The 19,078-nt window shown below is 55.9% G+C and overlaps 1 protein-coding gene across 8 annotated transcripts in view; it reads right to left on the reverse strand.

Annotated features, from left to right (window-relative positions):
* STON2 (stonin 2) overlaps positions 1 to 19,078 on the reverse strand; it is a 279,054-nt gene that overhangs the window by 40,226 nt on the left and 219,750 nt on the right. The window contains exon 1 of one of the 8 annotated variants that reach the window (XM_073638156.1): positions 7,202 to 7,368. The exons of 6 other annotated variants lie outside the window; for them this stretch is intronic. In XM_073638156.1, coding sequence (XP_073494257.1) covers positions 7,202 to 7,223 — 22 coding nt within the window. In that variant the 5' untranslated portion in view covers positions 7,224 to 7,368. Of the gene's footprint in view, positions 1 to 4,049; positions 4,094 to 7,201; positions 7,369 to 19,078 lie in introns of those variants that run through there. One more of the 8 variants, XM_073638162.1, reaches the window with a different exon arrangement.

Consider the following 19,078-nt stretch of genomic DNA (forward strand, 5'->3'; position numbering starts at 1 on the left):
GCCGGGGATCGGGAGCACAGAGGAACGGGAGCGCCGGGGATCAGGAGCACAGAGGAACGGGAGCGCCGGCGATCGGGAGCACAGAGGAACGGGAGCGCCAGGGAACGGGAGCGCCGGGGATCGAGAGCACAGAGGAACGGGAGCACAGAGGAACGGGAGCGCCGGTGATCAGGAGCACAGAGGAACGGGAGCGCCGGTGATCAGGAGCACAGAGGAATGGGAGCGCCGGGGATCGGGAGCACAGAGGAACGGGAGCGCCGGGGATCGGGAGCGCCGGGGATCGGGAGCACAGAGGAACGGGAACGCCGGGGATCGGGAGCACAGAGGAACGGGAGCGCCGGGGATCAGGAGCACAGAGGAACGGGAGCGCCGGGGATCAGGAGCACAGAGGAACGGGAGCGCCGGGGAATGGGAGCGCAGAGGATAGGGAGCGCCGGGGATCAGGAGCACAGAGGATCGGGAGCACAGAGGATAGGGAGCGCCGGGGAACGGGAGCGCCGGGGATCAGGAGCACAGAGGATCGGGAGCACAGAGGATAGGGAGCGCCGGGGAACGGGAGCGCCGGGGATCAGGAGCACAGAGGAACGGGAGCGCCGGGGATCAGGAGCACAGAGGAACGGGAGCGCCGGGGATCAGGAGCACAGAGGAACGGGAGCGCCGGGGATCAGGAGCACAAAGGATAGGGAGCGCCAGGAAACGGGAGCGCCGGGGATCAGGAGTGCAGAGGATAGGGAGCGCCGGCGATCAGGGGCACAGAGATTCGGGAGCACAGAGGATAGGGAGCGCCGGGGATCGGGAGCGCAGAGGATCGGGAGCGCCGGAAAACAGGAGCGCCGGGGATCAGGAGCGCCGGGGATAGGGAGCGCCGGGAAACGGGAGCGCCGGGGAATGGGAGCGCCGGGGATCAGGAGCACAGAGGATAGGGAGCGCTGGGGAATGGGTGCACAGAGGAACGGGAGCGCCGGGGATCAGGAGCACAGAGGAACGGGAGCGCCGGGGATCAGGAGCGCTGGGGAACGGGAGCGCCGGGGATCAGGAGCGCAGAGGAACAGGAGCACAGAGGAACGGGAGCGCCGGGGATCAGGAGCGCTGGGGATCAGGAGCGCAGAGGATTGGGAGCACAGAGGAAACGGGCACGCCGGGGATCAGGAGCGCAGAGGATCGGGAGCACAGAGGATAGGGAGCGCCGGAAAACGGGAGCGCCGGGGATCAGGAGCGCAGAGGATCGGGAGCACAGAGGATAGGGAGCGCCGGGGTACAGGAGTACCGGGGATCAGGAGCACAGAGGATAGGGAGCGCCGGGGAACGGGAGCACAGAGGAACAGGAGCGCCGGGGAACGGGAGCACAGAGGAACAGGAGCACAGAGGAACGGGAGCGGCGGGGATCAGGAGCACAGAGGATAGGGAGCGCCGGGGAATGGGAGCGCCGGGGATCGGGAGCACAGAGGATCGGGAGCACAGAGGATCGGGAGAACAGAGGATAGGGAGCGCCGGGGAACGGGAGCGCCGGGGATCAGGAGCGCAGAGGATAGGGAGCACAGAGGAACAGGAGCGCAGAGGATCGAGAGCACAGAGGATAGGGAGCGCCGGAAAATGGGAGCGCCGGGGATCAGGAGCGCAGAGGATCGGGAACACAGAGGATAGGGAGCGCCGGGGATCGGGAGCGCCGGGGATCGGGAGCACAGAGGATCGGGAGCACAGAGGATAGGGAGCGCCGGGGATCGGGAGCGCCGGGGATCGGGAGCGCAGAGGATCGGGAGCACAGAGGATAGGGAGCGCCGGGGAACGAGAGCGCCGGGGAACAGGAGCACAGAGGAACGGGAGCGCAGAGGAACGGGAGCGCCGGGGATCAGGAGCGCAGAGGATCGGGAGCACAGAGGATAGGGAGCGCCGGGGAACGGGAGCGCCGGGAAACGGGGGCGCAGAGGATCAGGAGCGTCGGGGAACAGGAGCACAGAGGATCAGGAGCGCAGGAGCTTTTCGCCTGGTTTCTGCTCACTGCTGTGGCAGAAAGGACAGGGTTAATTCATGGAAATCGTATGCAGCTGCAGAAAGGTCACAAACTGCAAGTGCCCAGCAGCTCAGAGATAGCGCAGGGTCTGCCCGCAGGAGGCACCGCTCCCACAGTCTCACATCTATACTGCTCTCCTGCCAGTCTGCTGCACCTGATACAAGCCTCATACCCCTGGTGTCCGTCTCTTACCAATACTCCCCCCAGTGTATGCCTCGTACCGATACCACCCCCCCCCAAAGTGTTTGCTTTGTACCAATACTCCCCGGTGTCCGCCTCCCAGTACCGATGTCCCCCGATGTCTGCCTCCCAGTACCGGTGTCCGCTGCTCAGTACCGATGTCCCCCAGTGTCCGCCTCCCAGTACCGATGTCCCCCGATGTCTGCCTCCCAGTACCGGTGTCCGCTGCTCAGTACCGATGTCCCCCAGTGTCCACCTCCCAGTACCGGTGTCCGCCTCCCAGTACCGGTGTCCCCCGGTGTCTGCCTCCCAGTACCGATGTCCCCCGGTGTCTGCCTCCCAGTACCGATGTCCCCCGGTGTCTGCCTCCCAGTACCGATGTCCCCCGGTGTCTGCCTCCCAGTACCGATGTCGCCCGGTGTCTGCCTCCCAGTACCGATGTCCCCCGGTGTCTGCCTCCCAGTACCGATGTCCCCCGGTGTCTGCCTCCCAGTACCGATGTCCCCCGGTGTCTGCCTCCCAGTACCGATGTCCCCCGGTGTCTGCCTCCCAGTACCGATGTCCCCCGGTGTCTGCCTCCCAGTACCGGTGTCTGCCTCCCAGTACCGGTGTCTGCCTCCCAGTACCGGTGTCTGCCTCCCAGTACCGGTGTCTGCCTCCCAGTACCGGTGTCTGCCTCCCAGTACCGGTGTCTGCCTCCCAGTACCGGTGTCCCCCCCGGTGTCTGCCTCCCAGTACTGGTGTCCCCCCGGTGTCTGCCTCCCAGTACCGGTGTCCCCCCGGTGTCCGCCTCCCAGTACCGGTGTCCCCCCGGTGTCCGCCTCCCAGTACCGGTGTCCCCCCGGTGTCCGCCTCCCAGTACCGGTGTCCCCCCGGTGTCCGCCTCCCAGTACCGGTGTCCCCCCGGTGTCCGCCTCCCAGTACCGGTGTCCCCCCGGTGTCCGCCTCCCAGTACCGGTGTCCCCCCGGTGTCCGCCTCCCAGTACCGGTGTCCCCCCGGTGTCCCCCCGGTGTCCGCCTCCCAGTACCGGTGTCCCCCCGGTGTCCGCCTCCCAGTACCGGTGTCCCCCCGGTGTCCGCCTCCCAGTACCGGTGTCCCCCCGGTGTCCGCCTCCCAGTACCGGTGTCCCCCCGGTGTCCGCCTCCCAGTACCGGTGTCCCCCCGGTGTCCGCCTCCCAGTACCGGTGTCCCCCCGGTGTCCGCCTCCCAGTACCGGTGTCCCCCCGGTGTCCGCCTCCCAGTACCGGTGTCCCCCCGGTGTCCGCCTCCCAGTACCGGTGTCCGCCTCCCAGTACCGGTGTCCCCCCGGTGTCCGCCTCCCAGTACCGGTGTCCCCCCGGTGTCCGCCTCCCAGTACCGGTGTCCCCCCGGTGTCCGCCTCCCAGTACCGGTGTCCCCCCGGTGTCCGCCTCCCAGTACCGGTGTCCCCCCGGTGTCCGCCTCCCAGTACCGGTGTCCCCCCGGTGTCCGCCTCCCAGTACCGGTGTCCCCCTGGTGTCCGCCTCCCAGTACCGGTGTCCCCCCGGTGCCCGCCTCCCAGTACCGGTGTCCCCCCGGTGCCCGCCTCCCAGTACCGGTGTCCCCCCGGTGTCCGCCTCCCAGTACCGATGTCCCCCGGTGTCCGCCTCCCAGTACCGGTGTCCGCCTCCCAGTACCGGTGTCCCCCCGGTGTCCGCCTCCCAGTACCGATGTCCCCCGGTGTCCGCCTCCCAGTACCGGTGTCCCCCCGGTGTCCGCCTCCCAGTACCGATGTCCCCCGGTGTCCGCCTCCCAGTACCGGTGTCCCCCCGGTGTCCGCCTCCCAGTACCGGTGTCCCCCCGGTGTCCGCCTCCCAGATGTCTGATATATCTCAGTACCTCTCACGTTGATTCCAGCCTGGAGTGAGCATTGCACCTGCTAATTGAAACCCCTGAGAGGAAAGGGTTAATAAAGCTGAGTATGATGTGTAAGATGGGTGAGGGTGGTGGTCTGTGGGCTGGATGCGGGGAGGGGGGTTCCCCCATTCATTGTGATTCTGATCCCCAGCCCCCACCGCAGGATCCCTGACACAACAGATACAAAGAGCCAGCGAGCAGGAATCCGCCACCTGTTACTATGGCAGCCAAGGGGGAATCTGCTCTGTTCTATGGAGGAGCCTGGGAAATTGTGCCACACACCCAGAAAGGGCGGCAGGGAGCGGGCGCAGGGGGCCACCCTGCTGCCAGACACTGAGACTGGCCAGGAGGGTCACTGCCATCTGTGCCCACTGCACACAGACAGTAAGTGCCAGTCTTAAAGGAAACGGAAAGGTATCTGCATAAGCGCAAGTGTGAGGGTGGAGAGCACTCAAGAGGAGCATGTGTAGGTGCGGGTGGAGAGCACTCAAGAGGAGCATGTGTAGGTGCGGGTGGAGAGCACTCAAGAGGAGCATGTGTAGGTGCGGGTGGAGAGCACTCAAGAGGAGCATGTGTAGGTGAGGGTGGAGAGCACTCAAGAGGAGCATGTGTAGGTGCGGGTGGAGAGCACTCAAGAGGAGCATGTGTAGGTGCGGGTGGAGAGCACTCAAGAGGAGCATGTGTAGGTGCGGGTGGAGAGCACTCAAGAGGAGCATGTGTAGGTGAAGGTGGAGCGCACTCAAGAGGAGCATGTGTAGGTGAGGGTGGAGAGCACTCAAGAGGAGCATGTGTAGGTGCGGGTGGAGAGCACTCAAGAGGAGCATGTGTAGGTGCGGGTGGAGAGCACTCAAGAGGAGCATGTGTAGGTGAGGGTGGAGAGCACTTAAGAGGAGCATGTGTAGGTGCGGGTGGAGAGCACTCAAGAGGAGCATGTGTAGGTGCGGGTGGAGAGCACTCAAGAGGAGCATGTGTAGGTGAGGGTGGAGCGCACTCAAGAGGAGCATGTGTAGGTGAGGGTGGAGCGCACTCAAGAGGAGCATGTGTAGGTGAGGGTGGAGAGCACTCAAGAGGAGCATGTGTAGGTGAGGGTGGTGAGCACTCAAGAGGAGCATGTGTAGGTGCGGGTGGAGCGCACTCAAGAGGAGCATGTGTAGGTGCGGGTGGAGCGCACTCAAGAGGAGCATGTGTAGGTGAGGGTGGAGCGCACTCAAGAGGAGCATGTGTAGGTGAGGGTGGAGAGCACTCAAGAGGAGCATGTGTAGGTGAGGGTGGAGCGCACTCAAGAGGAGCATGTGTAGGTGAGGGTGGAGCGCACTCAAGAGGAGCATGTGTAGGTGAGGGTGGAGCGCACTCAAGAGGAGCATGTGTAGGTGCGGGTGGAGAGCACTCAAGAGGAGCATGTGTAGGTGAGGGTGGAGAGCACTCAAGAGGAGCGCGCGCATGAGGTGGGGAGAGCACTCGTGAGGAGCGCTCGTGTGAGGGGGAGAGCACTCGTGAGGAGCGCTCGTGTGAGGGGTAGAGCACTCATGAGGAGCGCGCGTGTGAGGGGGAGAGCACTCGTGAGGAGCGCGCGTGTGAGGGGGAGAGCACTCGTGAGGAGCGCGCGTGTGAGGGGGAGAGCACTCGTGAGGAGCGCGCGTGTGAGGGGGAGAGCACTCGTGAGGAGCGCGCGTGTGAGGGGGAGAGCACTCGTGAGGAGCGCTCGTGTGAGGGGGAGAGCCATCGTGAAGAGCGCTCGTGTGAGGGGGAGAGCCATCGTGAGGAGCGCTCGTGTGAGGGGGAGAGCACTCGTGAGGAGCGCGCTCGTGTGAGGGGGAGAGCACTCGTGAGGAGCGCGCTCGTGTGAGGGGGAGAGCACTCGTGAGGAGCGCGCTCGTGTGAGGGGGAGAGCACTCGTGAGGAGCGCGCTCGAGTGAGGGGGAGAGCACTCGTGAGGAGCGCGTTCGAGTGAGGGGGAGAGCACTCGTGAGGAGCGCGTTCGAGTGAGGGGGAGAGCACTCGTGAGGAGCGCGCTCGCGTGAGGGGGAGAGCACTCGTGAGGAGCGCGTGTGAGGGGGATAGCGCTCGTGAGGAGCGCGTGTGAGGGGGATAGCGCTCGTGAGGAGCGCGTGTGAGGGGGATAGCGCTCGTGAGGAGCGCGTGTGAGGGGGAGAGCGCTCGTGAGGAGCGCGTGTGAGGGGGATAGCGCTCGTGAGGAGCGCGTGTGAGGGGGAGAGCACTCGTGAGGAGCGCGCTCGAGTGAGGGGGAGAGCACTCGTGAGGAGCGCGTGTGAGGGGGAGAGCGCTCGTGAGGAGCGCGTGTGAGGGGGATAGCGCTCGTGAGGAGCGCGTGTGAGGGGGAGAGCGCTCGTGAGGAACGCACGTGTGAGGGGGAGAGCACTCGTGAGGAGCGTGCACGTGTGAGGAGCGTGCACGTGTGAGGAGACAGCACTCGTGAGGAGCGTGCGCGTGTGAGCACTCATGAGGAGCGTGCACGTGTGAGGGAGAGAACTCATGAGAAGCATGCACGTGTGAGGGGAAGATCATGCATGAGAAGCACGTACGAGGGGAGAACATGCACAAGAAAGGGGGGCCATGCACAAAAAATAAGCAAGAATAATGTGTGAGAGGGATTGCACACAAAAAGTGTACACGAGAAGTGCGTATGAGAGGGAGAGCGCCCAGGAAAAGCATGTGTGAATGGGGGGGGAGTGAACATGTAGGGGAGCACACACACAAAGCATGCATGAGAAGTGTGTGAGGGGAACAGCATGCACGTGATGCGCATGAGAGGGAGAGCGCACACAGAAAGCATACACGAGAAGTGCCTGTGAGGCTGAGAGCGCACACGAGAAGTGTGTGTGATAAGGGGGAGCATGCACGAGCAGCGCGTGTGATGAGGGAGAGCGCGCACCTGAGGAAGAGGGTGCACACAAGAAGTGCGCATAAAAGCTCACACAAGTGCCGCACGTGTGAACTGAACATAAGGACTGCTCGTCGGTTAGCATTTTTCAGTTTCTCCAAATAATAGCAATAGGTTGCACCAAAATAAGCGCATGCTTCCATGTGTGAACGAGGCCGTGTAGCTCGCCACCCGCCACCCATCTTCTGCTCCCAGATGAAATCCAATATCCCCATCAATAACCAGCGCTCACCTGGTGAATGGCGCTGGGGCATCGCACCTCATCGTGAACCTTCTCTGATTGTAATGGATTCAATATGATCAGTCAGGAGATACAATTGTTAATATCCGGCCTGGCAGCGCAGGGTTAACAGCGTCCCCTCCCTTTGGCAGAGAAGATTCATCTAAAGGATGAGGGATCCACAGCTGCAAACGTCCTCACCCATCTGATGACATCACCACCCAACCTGTGATGTCACCAGCAACTGGGGCGCCAAAAATGCTCCGCTACGAAGCCCAAGAACAACAGGACAAACCCAGTGACTCATGCTAGTTGGGGAAAACAGCAGTGTGGGGAGGGGCAGCTCCATGGTGCCACCGGCAGGAGGGCGACTATCTTTCTCCAGCCACAGACAGGCAGATGTACTGACGCGTTCAGCCATGATCTGTAGCCTGCAGCACAGCAATGTATATGAACAGGCGCATACTGGGCACATTTCTGCCTCTATACATGTCTGACATGATGTGGAGCTGCAGGTCCAGAGCTCAGTGGGTGTCGCTCCCTCAGTGCCATGTCTGGGACTGCTGCTCAGAAGTCTCCTAACATGCCATAGGTAAGGAGAACACAGGTATATAGACAGCTGGATATACAGGTATATAGACATCTGGATATACGAGTATACAGACAGCTGGATATATTCAGGTGTAAGGGATTCACAAGGATTCGTGCGCACACGATCCCGATTACTCACTATGTAGCTATCGGCAAGCGAGCAGTGAGCGTATGGGGTACACAGCTCCGGATTCCAACGCATGGAATACGTGTATACGCCGCTGTACGGTCATTGCCAGCTTCACGATAGCCCAGGTACGAACATTCGCTGGCACCACTGATCAATTTTAAAATGTAATACAGACCTGATCGGACGCCTGTATATAGATAGACATCTGGATATACAGGTATATAGACATCTGGATATACAGGTATACAGATTTATAGACAGCTGGATATATGGGTATACAGGTATATAGACAGCTGTATATACAGGTATACAGACATCTGGATATACGAGTATACAGGTGTAAGGGATTCACAGGAATTTGTGTGCACACGATCCTGATTACTCACTAAGTAGCTATCGGCAAACGACCAGTGAGCATATGGCGTACACAGCTCCGGATTCCAACGCATGGAATATGTGTATATGCCCCCGTACAGTCATTGCCAGCTTCACAATAGCCCAAGTACAATTATTCGCTGCCACCACTGATCAATTTTAAAATATAATACAGGCCTGATCGGACGCCTGTATATAGATAGACATCTGGATATACAAGTATACAGGTATATAGACATCTGGATATACGGGTATACAGGTACATAGACAGCTTGATATACGGGTATACAGTCATGGCCAAATGTTTTGAAAATGACACCAAAATGATATTTTCCCATGATCTGCTGGCCTCTGGTTTTTATTAGTGTTTGTCTGATGTTTATATCACATACAGAAATATAATTGCAATCATATTATGAGTACCAATAGGTTATATTGACAGTTAGAATGAGTTAATGCAGCAAGTCAATATTTGCAGTGTTGCCCCTTCTTCTTCAAGACCTCTGTAATTCTCCCTGGCTGCTCTCAATCAACTTTTGGACCAAATCCTGACTGATAGAAGTCCATTCTTGCATAATCAATGCTTGCATTTTGCTAGAACTTGTTGGTTTTTGTTTGTCCACCCGTCTCTTGATGATTGACCACAAGTTCTCAATGGGATTAAGATCTGGGGAGTTTCCAGGCCATGGACCCAAAATCTCTATGTTTTGTTCCATGAGCCATTTAGTGATCACCTTTGCTTTATGGCAAGGTGCTCCATCATGCTGGAAAAGGCATTGTTGGGCGCCAAACTGCTCTTGGACGGTTGGGAGAAGTTGCTCTTGGAGGACATTCTGGTACCATTCTTTATTCATGGCTGTGTTTTTAGGCAAGACTGTGAGTGAGCCGATTCCCTTGGCTGAGAAGCAACCCCACACATGAATGGTTTCAGGATGCTTTACAGTTGGCATGAGACAAGACTGGTGGTAGCGCTCACCTCTTCTTCTCCGAATAAGCTGTTTTCCAGATGTCCCAAACAATCGAAAAGGGGATTCATCAGAGAAAATGACTTTGCCCCAGTCCTCAGCAGTCCACTCCCTGTACCTTTTGCAGAATATCAGTCGGTCCCTGATGTTTTTTCTGGAGAGAAGTGGCTTCTTTGCTGCCCTCCTTGAAACCAGCCCTTGCTCAAAGAGTCTCCGCCTCACAGTGCGTGCAGAAGCACTCACACCAGCCTGCTGCCATTCCTGAGCAAGCTCGGCACTGCTGGTAGTCCCATCCCGCAGCTGAAACAGTTTTAAGATACGGTCCTGGCGCTTGCTGGTCTTTCTTGGGCGCCCTGGAGCCTTTCTGACAACAATGGAAGCTTTCTCCTTGAAGTTCTTGATGATGCGATAGATTGTTGACTGAGGTGCAATCTTTGTAGCTGCGATACTCTTCCTTGTTAGGCCATTTTTGTGCAGTGCAATGATGGCTGCACGTGTTTCTTTAGAGATAACCATGGTTAACTGAAGAGAAACAATGATACCAAGAACCAGCCTCCTTTTAAAGTGTCCAGTGATGTCATTCTTACTTAATCATGACTGATTGATCGCCAGCCCTGTCCTCATCAACACCCACACCTGTGTTAATGGATCAATCACTAAAACGATGTTAGCTGCTCCTTTTAAGGCAGGACTGCAATGATGCTGAAATGTGTTTTGGGGGTAAAAGTTCATTTTCTGGGCAAATATTGACTTTGCAAGTCCAGTAATTGCTGTTAAGCTGATCACTCTTTGACATTCAGGAGTATATGCAAATTGCCATTACAAAAAATGAAGCAGTAAACTTTTGAAAAATTACTATTTGTCTCATTCTCAATACTTTTGGCCATGACTGTACAGTCATGGCCAAATGTTTTGAAAATGACACCAAAATGATATTTTCCCATGATCTGCTGGCCTCTGGTTTTTATTAGTGTTTGTCTGATGTTTATATCACATACAGAAATATAATTGCAATCATATTATGAGGACCAATAGGTTATATTGACAGTTAGAATGAGTTAATGCAGCAAGTCAATATTTGCAGTGTTGCCCCTTCTTCTTCAAGACCTCTGTAATTCTCCCTGGCATGCTCTCAATCAACTTTTGGACCAAATCCTGACTGATAGCAGTCCATTCTTGCATAATCAATGCTTGCATTTTGCTAGAACTTGTTGGTTTTTGTTTGTCCACCCGTCTCTTGATGATTGACCACAAGTTCTCAATGGGATTAAGATCTGGGGAGTTTCCAGGCCATGGACCCAAAATCTCTATGTTTTGTTCCATGAGCCATTTAGTTATCACCTTTGCTTTATGGCAAGGTGCTCCATCATGCTGGAAAAGGCATTGTTGGGTGCCAAACTGCTCTTGGACGGTTGGGAGAAGTTGCTCTTGGAGGACATTCTGGTACCATTCTTTATTCATGGCTGTGTTTTTAGGCAAGACTGTGAGTGAGCCGATTCCCTTGGCTGAGAAGCAACCCCACACATGAATGGTTTCAGGATGCTTTACAGTTGGCATGAGACAAGACTGGTGGTAGCGCTCACCTCTTCTTCTCCGAATAAGCTGTTTTCCAGATGTCCCAAACAATCGAAAAGGGGATTCATCAGAGAAAATGACTTTGCCCCAGTCCTCAGCAGTCCACTCCCTGTACCTTTTGCAGAATATCAGTCGGTCCCTGATGTTTTTTCTGGAGAGAAGTGGCTTCTTTGCTGCCCTCCTTGAAACCAGCCCTTGCTCAAAGAGTCTCCACCTCACAGTGAGTGCAGAAGCACTCACACCAGCCTGCTGCCATTCCTGAGCAAGCTCGGCACTGCTGGTAGTCCCATCCCGCAGCTGAAACAGTTTTAAGATACGGTCCTGGCGCTTGCTGGTCTTTCTTGGGCGCCCTGGAGCCTTTCTGACAACAATGGAAGCTTTCTCCTTGAAGTTCTTGATGATGCGATAGATTGCTGACTGAGGTGCAATCTTTGTAGCTGCGATACTCTTCCTTGTTAGGCCATTTTTGTGCAGTGCAATGATGGCTGCACGTGTTTCTTTAGAGATAACCATGGTTAACTGAAGAGAAACAATGATACCAAGAACCAGCCTCCTTTTAAAGTGTCCAGTGATGTCATTCTTACTTAATCATGACTGATTGATCGCCAGCCCTGTCCTCATCAACACCCACACCTGTGTTAATGGATCAATCACTAAAACGATGTTAGCTGCTCCTTTTAAGGCAGGACTGCAATGATGCTGAAATGTGTTTTGGGGGTAAAAGTTCATTTTCTGGGCAAATATTGACTTTGCAAGTCCAGTAATTGCTGTTAAGCTGATCACTCTTTGACATTCAGGAGTATATGCAAATTGCCATTACAAAAAATGAAGCAGTAAACTTTTGAAAAATTACTATTTGTCTCATTCTCAATACTTTTGGCCATGACTGTACAGGTATATAGACATCTGGATATACGAGTATAAAGGTGTAAGGGATTCACAGGGATTAGCGCGCACGCAATCCCGATTACTCACTACGTAGCTATCGGCAAGCGACCAGTGAGCGTATGGCGTATACAGCTCCGGATTCCAACGCATGAAATATGTATATACGCCCCCGTACCGTCATTGCCAGCTTCACAATAGCACAAGTACGATTATTCACTGCCACCACCTATCAATTTTAAAATATAATACAGGCCTGATCGGACGCCTGCTTTCTGGTAGCATATATGGCTTCGGGGGAGGAACGATTACAGGAAAAAAGAAACAGGGCTATTAAATTTTATATTTAATCCAAAAGGGAGGCAGTGTTAGGAAAAATATACAAAAGGTTTTACGAAAGGAGACATTACAATACAGAATATACAGTTACACAAATAAAATGGGATCAAAGAAGAACTTACTAAAAAGATCGCAGAGACGATTCCGTTTAGCTTGAGGGAAGCGCTCCAATGCCCGTTCAGCGAACGTGACCCGCGCTACACATAAATATGTAATTTCCAACATGAGTACTGACCCATCCTCAGCTGGGTCTTTCATATTGAAGGGGGGGGGGCTGCCCACACACCCACTGTGATGACATCACGTGGGCTGGGCTCCACCCTTCATATTGTTATTAAAATCTCTAACTTCTGGGATAACTTCTCGCTGGTTGATCGCAAAAGCTTGCAAGTGACGCCATGTTCTTTATTACAAATTTACCTTTCATTAGAGACTACACATGGCATAGCTGCGGTCCGTTATTCTGGTACTTTTGCGCCACAGCTCTCCGGAGGGGCCCACAGCTATGGAAAAGTAGGCATATTGTTTGTTAGCTGACCCTGCCACTAAAAATGTGTCCCATTATTATCGTATATAACTTCTGATATTCCATATTTCACGTCGGTGCCGGCGAGACTGCAGATTTCTGTCGAGCAAATGGGGGATGCCCTGGGGGTGAGAGAGAATTCTTTTGAAGCCAGGACTACATCCTTCTCAACTAGGTGTATATTTATCACAGGCCGGTACCACTAGAAAATATACTTGTATGTAAATTGGGTTAGTAGCTCCCATTGTGCTAGCATTTGCCTATTAGCCACTTCTCCGGTGTGTGCTAATTTGCAGAGAGACAGCTCCGTAGATTGCCAGCTTTTCTACTGTGACAAACAGTACAGAGAGGGAATGAGGAGTTTGGGAGAAATTCTTAATATTTCTATGACAACAGGTATATAGACAGCTGGCTATACGAGTATACAGGTATATAGACAGCTGGCTATACTAAGTATACAGGTATATAGACAGCTGGATATACGGGTATACAAGTATATAGACAGCTGGCTATACGAGTATACAGGTATATAGACAGCTGGCTATACGAGTATACAGGTATATAGACAGCTGGATATACGGGTATACAGACAGCTGGATATACGGGTATACAGGTATATAGACAGCTGGGCATACGAGTATACAGGTATATAGACACCTGAGCATGAGTATACAGGTATATAGACAGCTGGACATACGAGTATACAGGTATATAGACAGCTCCGTAGATTGCCAGCTTTTCTACTGTGACAAACAGTACAGAGGGGGAATGAGGAGTTTGGGAGAAATTCTTAATATTTCTATGACAACAGGTATATAGACAGCTGGCTATACGAGTATACAGGTATATAGACAGCTGGCTATACGAGTATACAGGTATATAGACAGCTGGCTATACGAGTATACAGGTATATAGACAGCTGGATATACGGGTATACAGACAGCTGGATATACGGGTATACAGGTATATAGACAGCTGGGCATACGAGTATACAGGTATATAGACACCTGAGCATGAGTATACAGGTATATAGACAGCTGGACATACGAGTATACAGGTATATAGACAGCTCCGTAGATTGCCAGCTTTTCTACTGTGACAAACAGTACAGAGGGGGAATGAGGAGTTTGGGAGAAATTCTTAATATTTCTATGACAACAGGTATATAGACAGCTGGCTATACGAGTATACAGGTATATAGACAGCTGGCTATACGAGTATACAGGTATATAGACAGCTGGCTATACGAGTATACAGGTATATAGACAGCTGGATATACGGGTATACAGACAGCTGGATATACGGGTATACAGGTATATAGACAGCTGGGCATACGAGTATACAGGTATATAGACACCTGAGCATGAGTATACAGGTATATAGACAGCTGGACATACGAGTATACAGGTATATAGACAGCTCCGTAGATTGCCAGCTTTTCTACTGTGACAAACAGTACAGAGAGGGAATGAGGAGTTTGGGAGAAATTCTTAATATTTCTATGACAACAGGTATATAGACAGCTGGCTATACGAGTATACAGGTATATAGACAGCTGGCTATACGAGTATACAGGTATATAGACAGCTGGCTATACGAGTATACAGGTATATAGACAGCTGGATATACGGGTATACAGACAGCTGGATATACGGGTATACAGGTATATAGACAGCTGGGCATACGAGTATACAGGTATATAGACAGCTGAGCATGAGTATACAGGTATATAGACAGCTGGACATACGAGTATATAGAGAGCAGGACATACATATAAGTCCTGAAATATAATTTTTTTTTATAGTAATCTGCAGGGTTTCAAGTATAAAAAATGTATAAAAAAAAAACTGCTGAAGGGGTCTCTGGACAGAAAGTCTCCTGCACCCTTTGGCAGCCTTCCTGACAGTAAACAGAGAATCGCTATGGAAAGTGACTGAGCTTGTGTGTCCTCCAGCGCTCGGCTCATCAGTAGGAGGGCACTGAGCTTGTGTGTCCTCCATCGCTCGGCTCATCAGTAGGAGGGGACTGAGCTTCTGTGTCCTCCATCGCTCGGCTCATCAGTAAGTGGGGACTGAGCTTGTGTGTCCTCCAGCCCTCGGCTCATCTGTAGGAGGGGACTGAACTTGTGTGTCCTCCAGCACTCTGCTCATCAGTAGGAGGGGACTGAGCTTCTGTGTCCTCCAGCGCTCGGCTCATCAATAGGAGGGGACTGAGATTGTGTGTCCTCCATCGCTCGGCTCATCAGTAGGAGGGGACTGAACTTGTGTGTCCTCCATCGCTCGGCTCATCAGTAAGTGGGGACTGAGCTTGTGTGTCCTCCATCGCTCGGCTCATCAGTAAGTGGGGACTGAGCTTGTGTGTCCTCCATCGCTCGGCTTATCAGTAGGAGGGGACAGAACTTGTGTGTCCTCTAGCGCTCGGCTCATCAGTAGGAGGGGACAGAACTTGTGTGTCCTCCAGCGCTCGGCTCATCAGTAGGAGGGCACTGAGTGTGTGTCCTCCATTGCTCGGCTCATCAGTAGGAGGGCACTGAGTGTGTGTCCTCCATCGCTCGGCTCATCAGTAGGAGGGCACTGAGTGTGTGTCCTCTAGCGCTCGGCTCATCAGTAGGAGGGGACTGAGCTTGTGTGTCCTCCAGTACTCGGCTCATCAGGTGGAGGGGACTGAGCTTGTGTGTCCTCCAGTACTCGGGTCATCAGGTGGAGGGGACTGAGCTTGTGTGTACTCCAGCACTCGGCTCATCAGGTGGAGGGGACTGAGCTTGTGTGTCCTCCAGTACTCGGCTCATCAGGTGGAGGGGACTGAGCTTGTGCGTCCTCCAGTACTCGGCTCATCAGGTGGAGGGGACTGAGCTTGTGTGTCCTCCAGTACTCAGCTCATCAGTAGGAGGGGACTGAGCTTGTGTTTCCTCCAGTACTCGGGTCATCAGGTGGACCTGTACATTGTTATACACTGTGAACACCAGGGGGCATCATACTATGTCAGTAAATGTCACAACTCTGCATTGATGCAAAGTTTATCCGACTGCGGAGCGATTGTAGGAGAGAAAAGTACAATATCCTGTTCTCTGTAACCAGCTCTTTCAATTTGGGGGAGGGTTTAAAAAGGAATCGGGTGGGGAAGGTAGCTTTGTAGTTGGCGCATTTTTTGGATTGAATGACTCAAAGACAATAAATGTGGATCACAATGATAATGGCGGCGCTAAAAGACAGAATAAAAACTGCACTGAATACACCCTGCTTGTGAATGCAAAAACAGTGTCAAAACTGCACTGTGTGTTCTGCGCTCTACTGCCCTGCAGTGATTCTGATCTTAAAGGGAATCTGCCGCCCCGGGGCGCTGTCGGCGGTTACTATGGGCACACGGGTGATGGCGTTGTTACGATAGTCCTCCCTGGAGCCTCATAGCTGCGTCTTGCTGCTGCGAAATAGACTTTTAATCTTCTATGTTATTTTGTTCTTCCAGACTCTGGGGCGCGCGGTGCCTCCGGTGTTAGTGCCACCCCCCATCATCAGTGCCACCCCCCCCATCATCAGTGCCAGTGCACTTCTCCACTCTGCTATGCGCAGTGGCTTCACAGTTCTTCTGCGCAGAATACTTGAGTAGCAAAGACTCGCTGGAGCAGAAGAATGGTGAAGCCACTGCACATAGCAGAGTGGAGAAGTGCACTGGCACTGATGATGGGGGGGGTGGCACTGATGATGGGGGGGTGGCATCTGTATGCCCATAGTAACAGCTTCCAGCGTCCGGGGGTGAAGATTCCCTTTGCGTTTAGGAGATTGCACTGCGAGCAGTTTCCCCGCACACATTTGCTGTCTTGCTCCGGTCTACACTTGGCTCCATCTTTTTTCCTACTTTAAATTCTTTTCACAAGTGACAGAACAGGTTTTTCTGGTGTGGAGGCAGCTTGGCCCAGAGAGGATAATGTCACCGCACTGAATGTGGGGTGGCTGGAGCCAGCAGCAACATCCGCTGCCCCCGGCGCCCTCACAATGCCCGATTCAGGCCAAAGCGTGTGGCCCGTGGGAGCGCTGACATCGTCCAGAGAGGCAAGGTGCACCCCCCCACCACCACCAGTTACCCCCCGACCGCAATCACCCCCCCTCCCCCAATCACCCCACCGGCCGCAATTACCTCCTCCGGCCGCAATCACCCCCCCGGCCGCAATCACACCCCCCGGCCGCAATCACCCCCCCTCCCCCAATCACCCCACCGAAAGCAATTACCTCCTCCGGCCGCAATCATCACCCCCTCCCCCAATCACCCCACCGGCCGCAATTACCTCCTCCGGCCGCAATCATCCCCCCCGACCGCAATCACCCCCCCTCCCCCAATCACCCCACCGAAAGCAATTACCTCCTCCGGCCGCAATCACCACCCCCTCCCCCAATCACCCCACCGGCCGCAATTACCTCCTCCGGCCGCAATCATCCCCCCCGACCGCAATCACCACCCCCTCCCCCAATCACCCCACCGGCCGCAATTACCTCCTCCGGCCGCAATCATCCCCCCCGACCGCAATCACCCCCCCCCTCCCCCAATCACCCCACCGGCCGCAATTACCTCCTCCGGCCGCAATCATCTCCCCCGACCGCAATCACCCCCCCTCCCCCAATCACCCCACCGGCCGCAATTACCTCCTCCGGCCGCAATCACCCCCCCCCCGACCGCAATCACCACCCCCTCCCCCAATCACCCCACCGGCCGCAATTACCTCCTCCGGCCGCAATCATCCCCCCCGACCGCAATTACCTACTCCGGCCACAATCACCCCCCCCCCCGACCACAATCACCCCCCCTCCCCCAATCACCCCACCGGCCGCAATCATCCCCCCGACCGCAATCACCACCCCCTCCCCCAATCACCCCACCGGCCGCAATCATCCCCCCCGACCGCAATCACCACCCCCTCCCCCAATCACCCCACCGGCCGCAATTACCTCCTCCGGCCGCAATCACCCCCCCCGACCGCAATCACCCCCCCTCCCCCAATCACCCCACCGGCCGCAATTACCTCCTCCGGCCGCAATCATCCCCCCCGACCGCAATCACCCCCCCTCCCCCAATCACCCCACCGGCCGCAATTACCTCCTCCGGCCGCAATCATCCCCCCCGACCGCAATCACCCCCCCTCCCCCAATCACCCCACCGGCCGCAATTACCTCCTCCGGCCGCAATCATCCCCCCCGACCGCAATCACCACCCCCTCCCCCAATCACCCCACCGGCCGCAATTACCTCCTCCGGCCGCAATCACCCCCCCCCCCGACCGCAATCACCACCCCCTCCCCCAATCACCCCACCGGCCGCAATTACCTCCTCCGGCCGCAATCATCCCCCCGACCGCAATCACCACCCCCTCCCCCAATCACCCCACCGGCCGCAATTACCTCCTCCCGGCCGCAATCATCCCCCCCGACCGCAATCACCACCCCCTCCCCCAATCACCCCACCGGCCGCAATTACCTCCTCCGGCCGCAATCACCCCCCCGGCCGCAATCACACCCCCCCCGGCCGCAATCACCCCCCCCCCAGCCGCAATCACCCCCCCTCCCCCAATCACCCCACCGAAAGCAATTACCTCCTCCGGCCGCAATCACACCCCCCCGGCCGCAATCACCCCCCCCGGCCGCAATCACCCCCCTCCCCCAATCACCCCACCGAAAGCAATTACCTCCTCCGGCCGCAATCACCACCCCCTCCCCCAATCACCCCACCGACAGCAATTACCTCCTCCGGCCGCAATCACACCCCCCCCCCGGCCGCAATTACCTCCTCCGGCCGCAATCACCCCCCTCCCCCAATCACCCCACCGGCCGCAATTACCTCCTCCGGCCGCAATCATCCCCCCCGACCGCAATCACCACCCTCCCCCAATCACCCCACCGGCCGCAATCATCCCCCCGACCGCAATCACCACCCCCTCCCCCAATCACCCCACCGGCCGCAATTACCTCCTCCGGCCGCAATCACCCCCCCCCCCCGACCGCAATCACCACCCCGGCCGCAATTACCTCCTCCGGCCGCAATCATCCCCCCCGACCGCAATCACCCCCCCCCCTCCCCCAATCACCCCACCGGCCGCAATTACCTCCTCCGGCCGCAATCATCTCCCCCGACCGCAATCACCCCCCTCCCCCAATCACCCCACCGGCCGCAATTACCTCCTCCGGCCGCAATCACCCCCCCCCGACCGCAATCACCACCCCCTCCCCCAATCACCCCACCGGCCGCAATTACCTCCTCCGGCCGCAATCATCCCCCCCGACCGCAATTACCTACCCCGGCCACAATCACCCCCCCCCCGACCACAATCACCCCCCCTCCCCCAATCACCCCACCGGCCGCAATCATCCCCCGACCGCAATCACCACCCCCTCCCCCAATCACCCCACCGGCCGCAATCATCCCCCCCGACCGCAATCACCACCCCCTCCCCCAATCACCCCACCGGCCGCAATTACCTCCTCCGGCCGCAATCACCCCCCCGACCGCAATCACCCC

This window comes from Phyllobates terribilis, unplaced genomic scaffold (genome assembly GCF_046119375.1).
Source record: "Phyllobates terribilis strain yellow unplaced genomic scaffold, ASM4611937v1 Scaffold_7__3_contigs__length_470593459, whole genome shotgun sequence".
In the NCBI taxonomy this organism is placed as follows: domain Eukaryota; kingdom Metazoa; phylum Chordata; class Amphibia; order Anura; family Dendrobatidae; genus Phyllobates; species Phyllobates terribilis.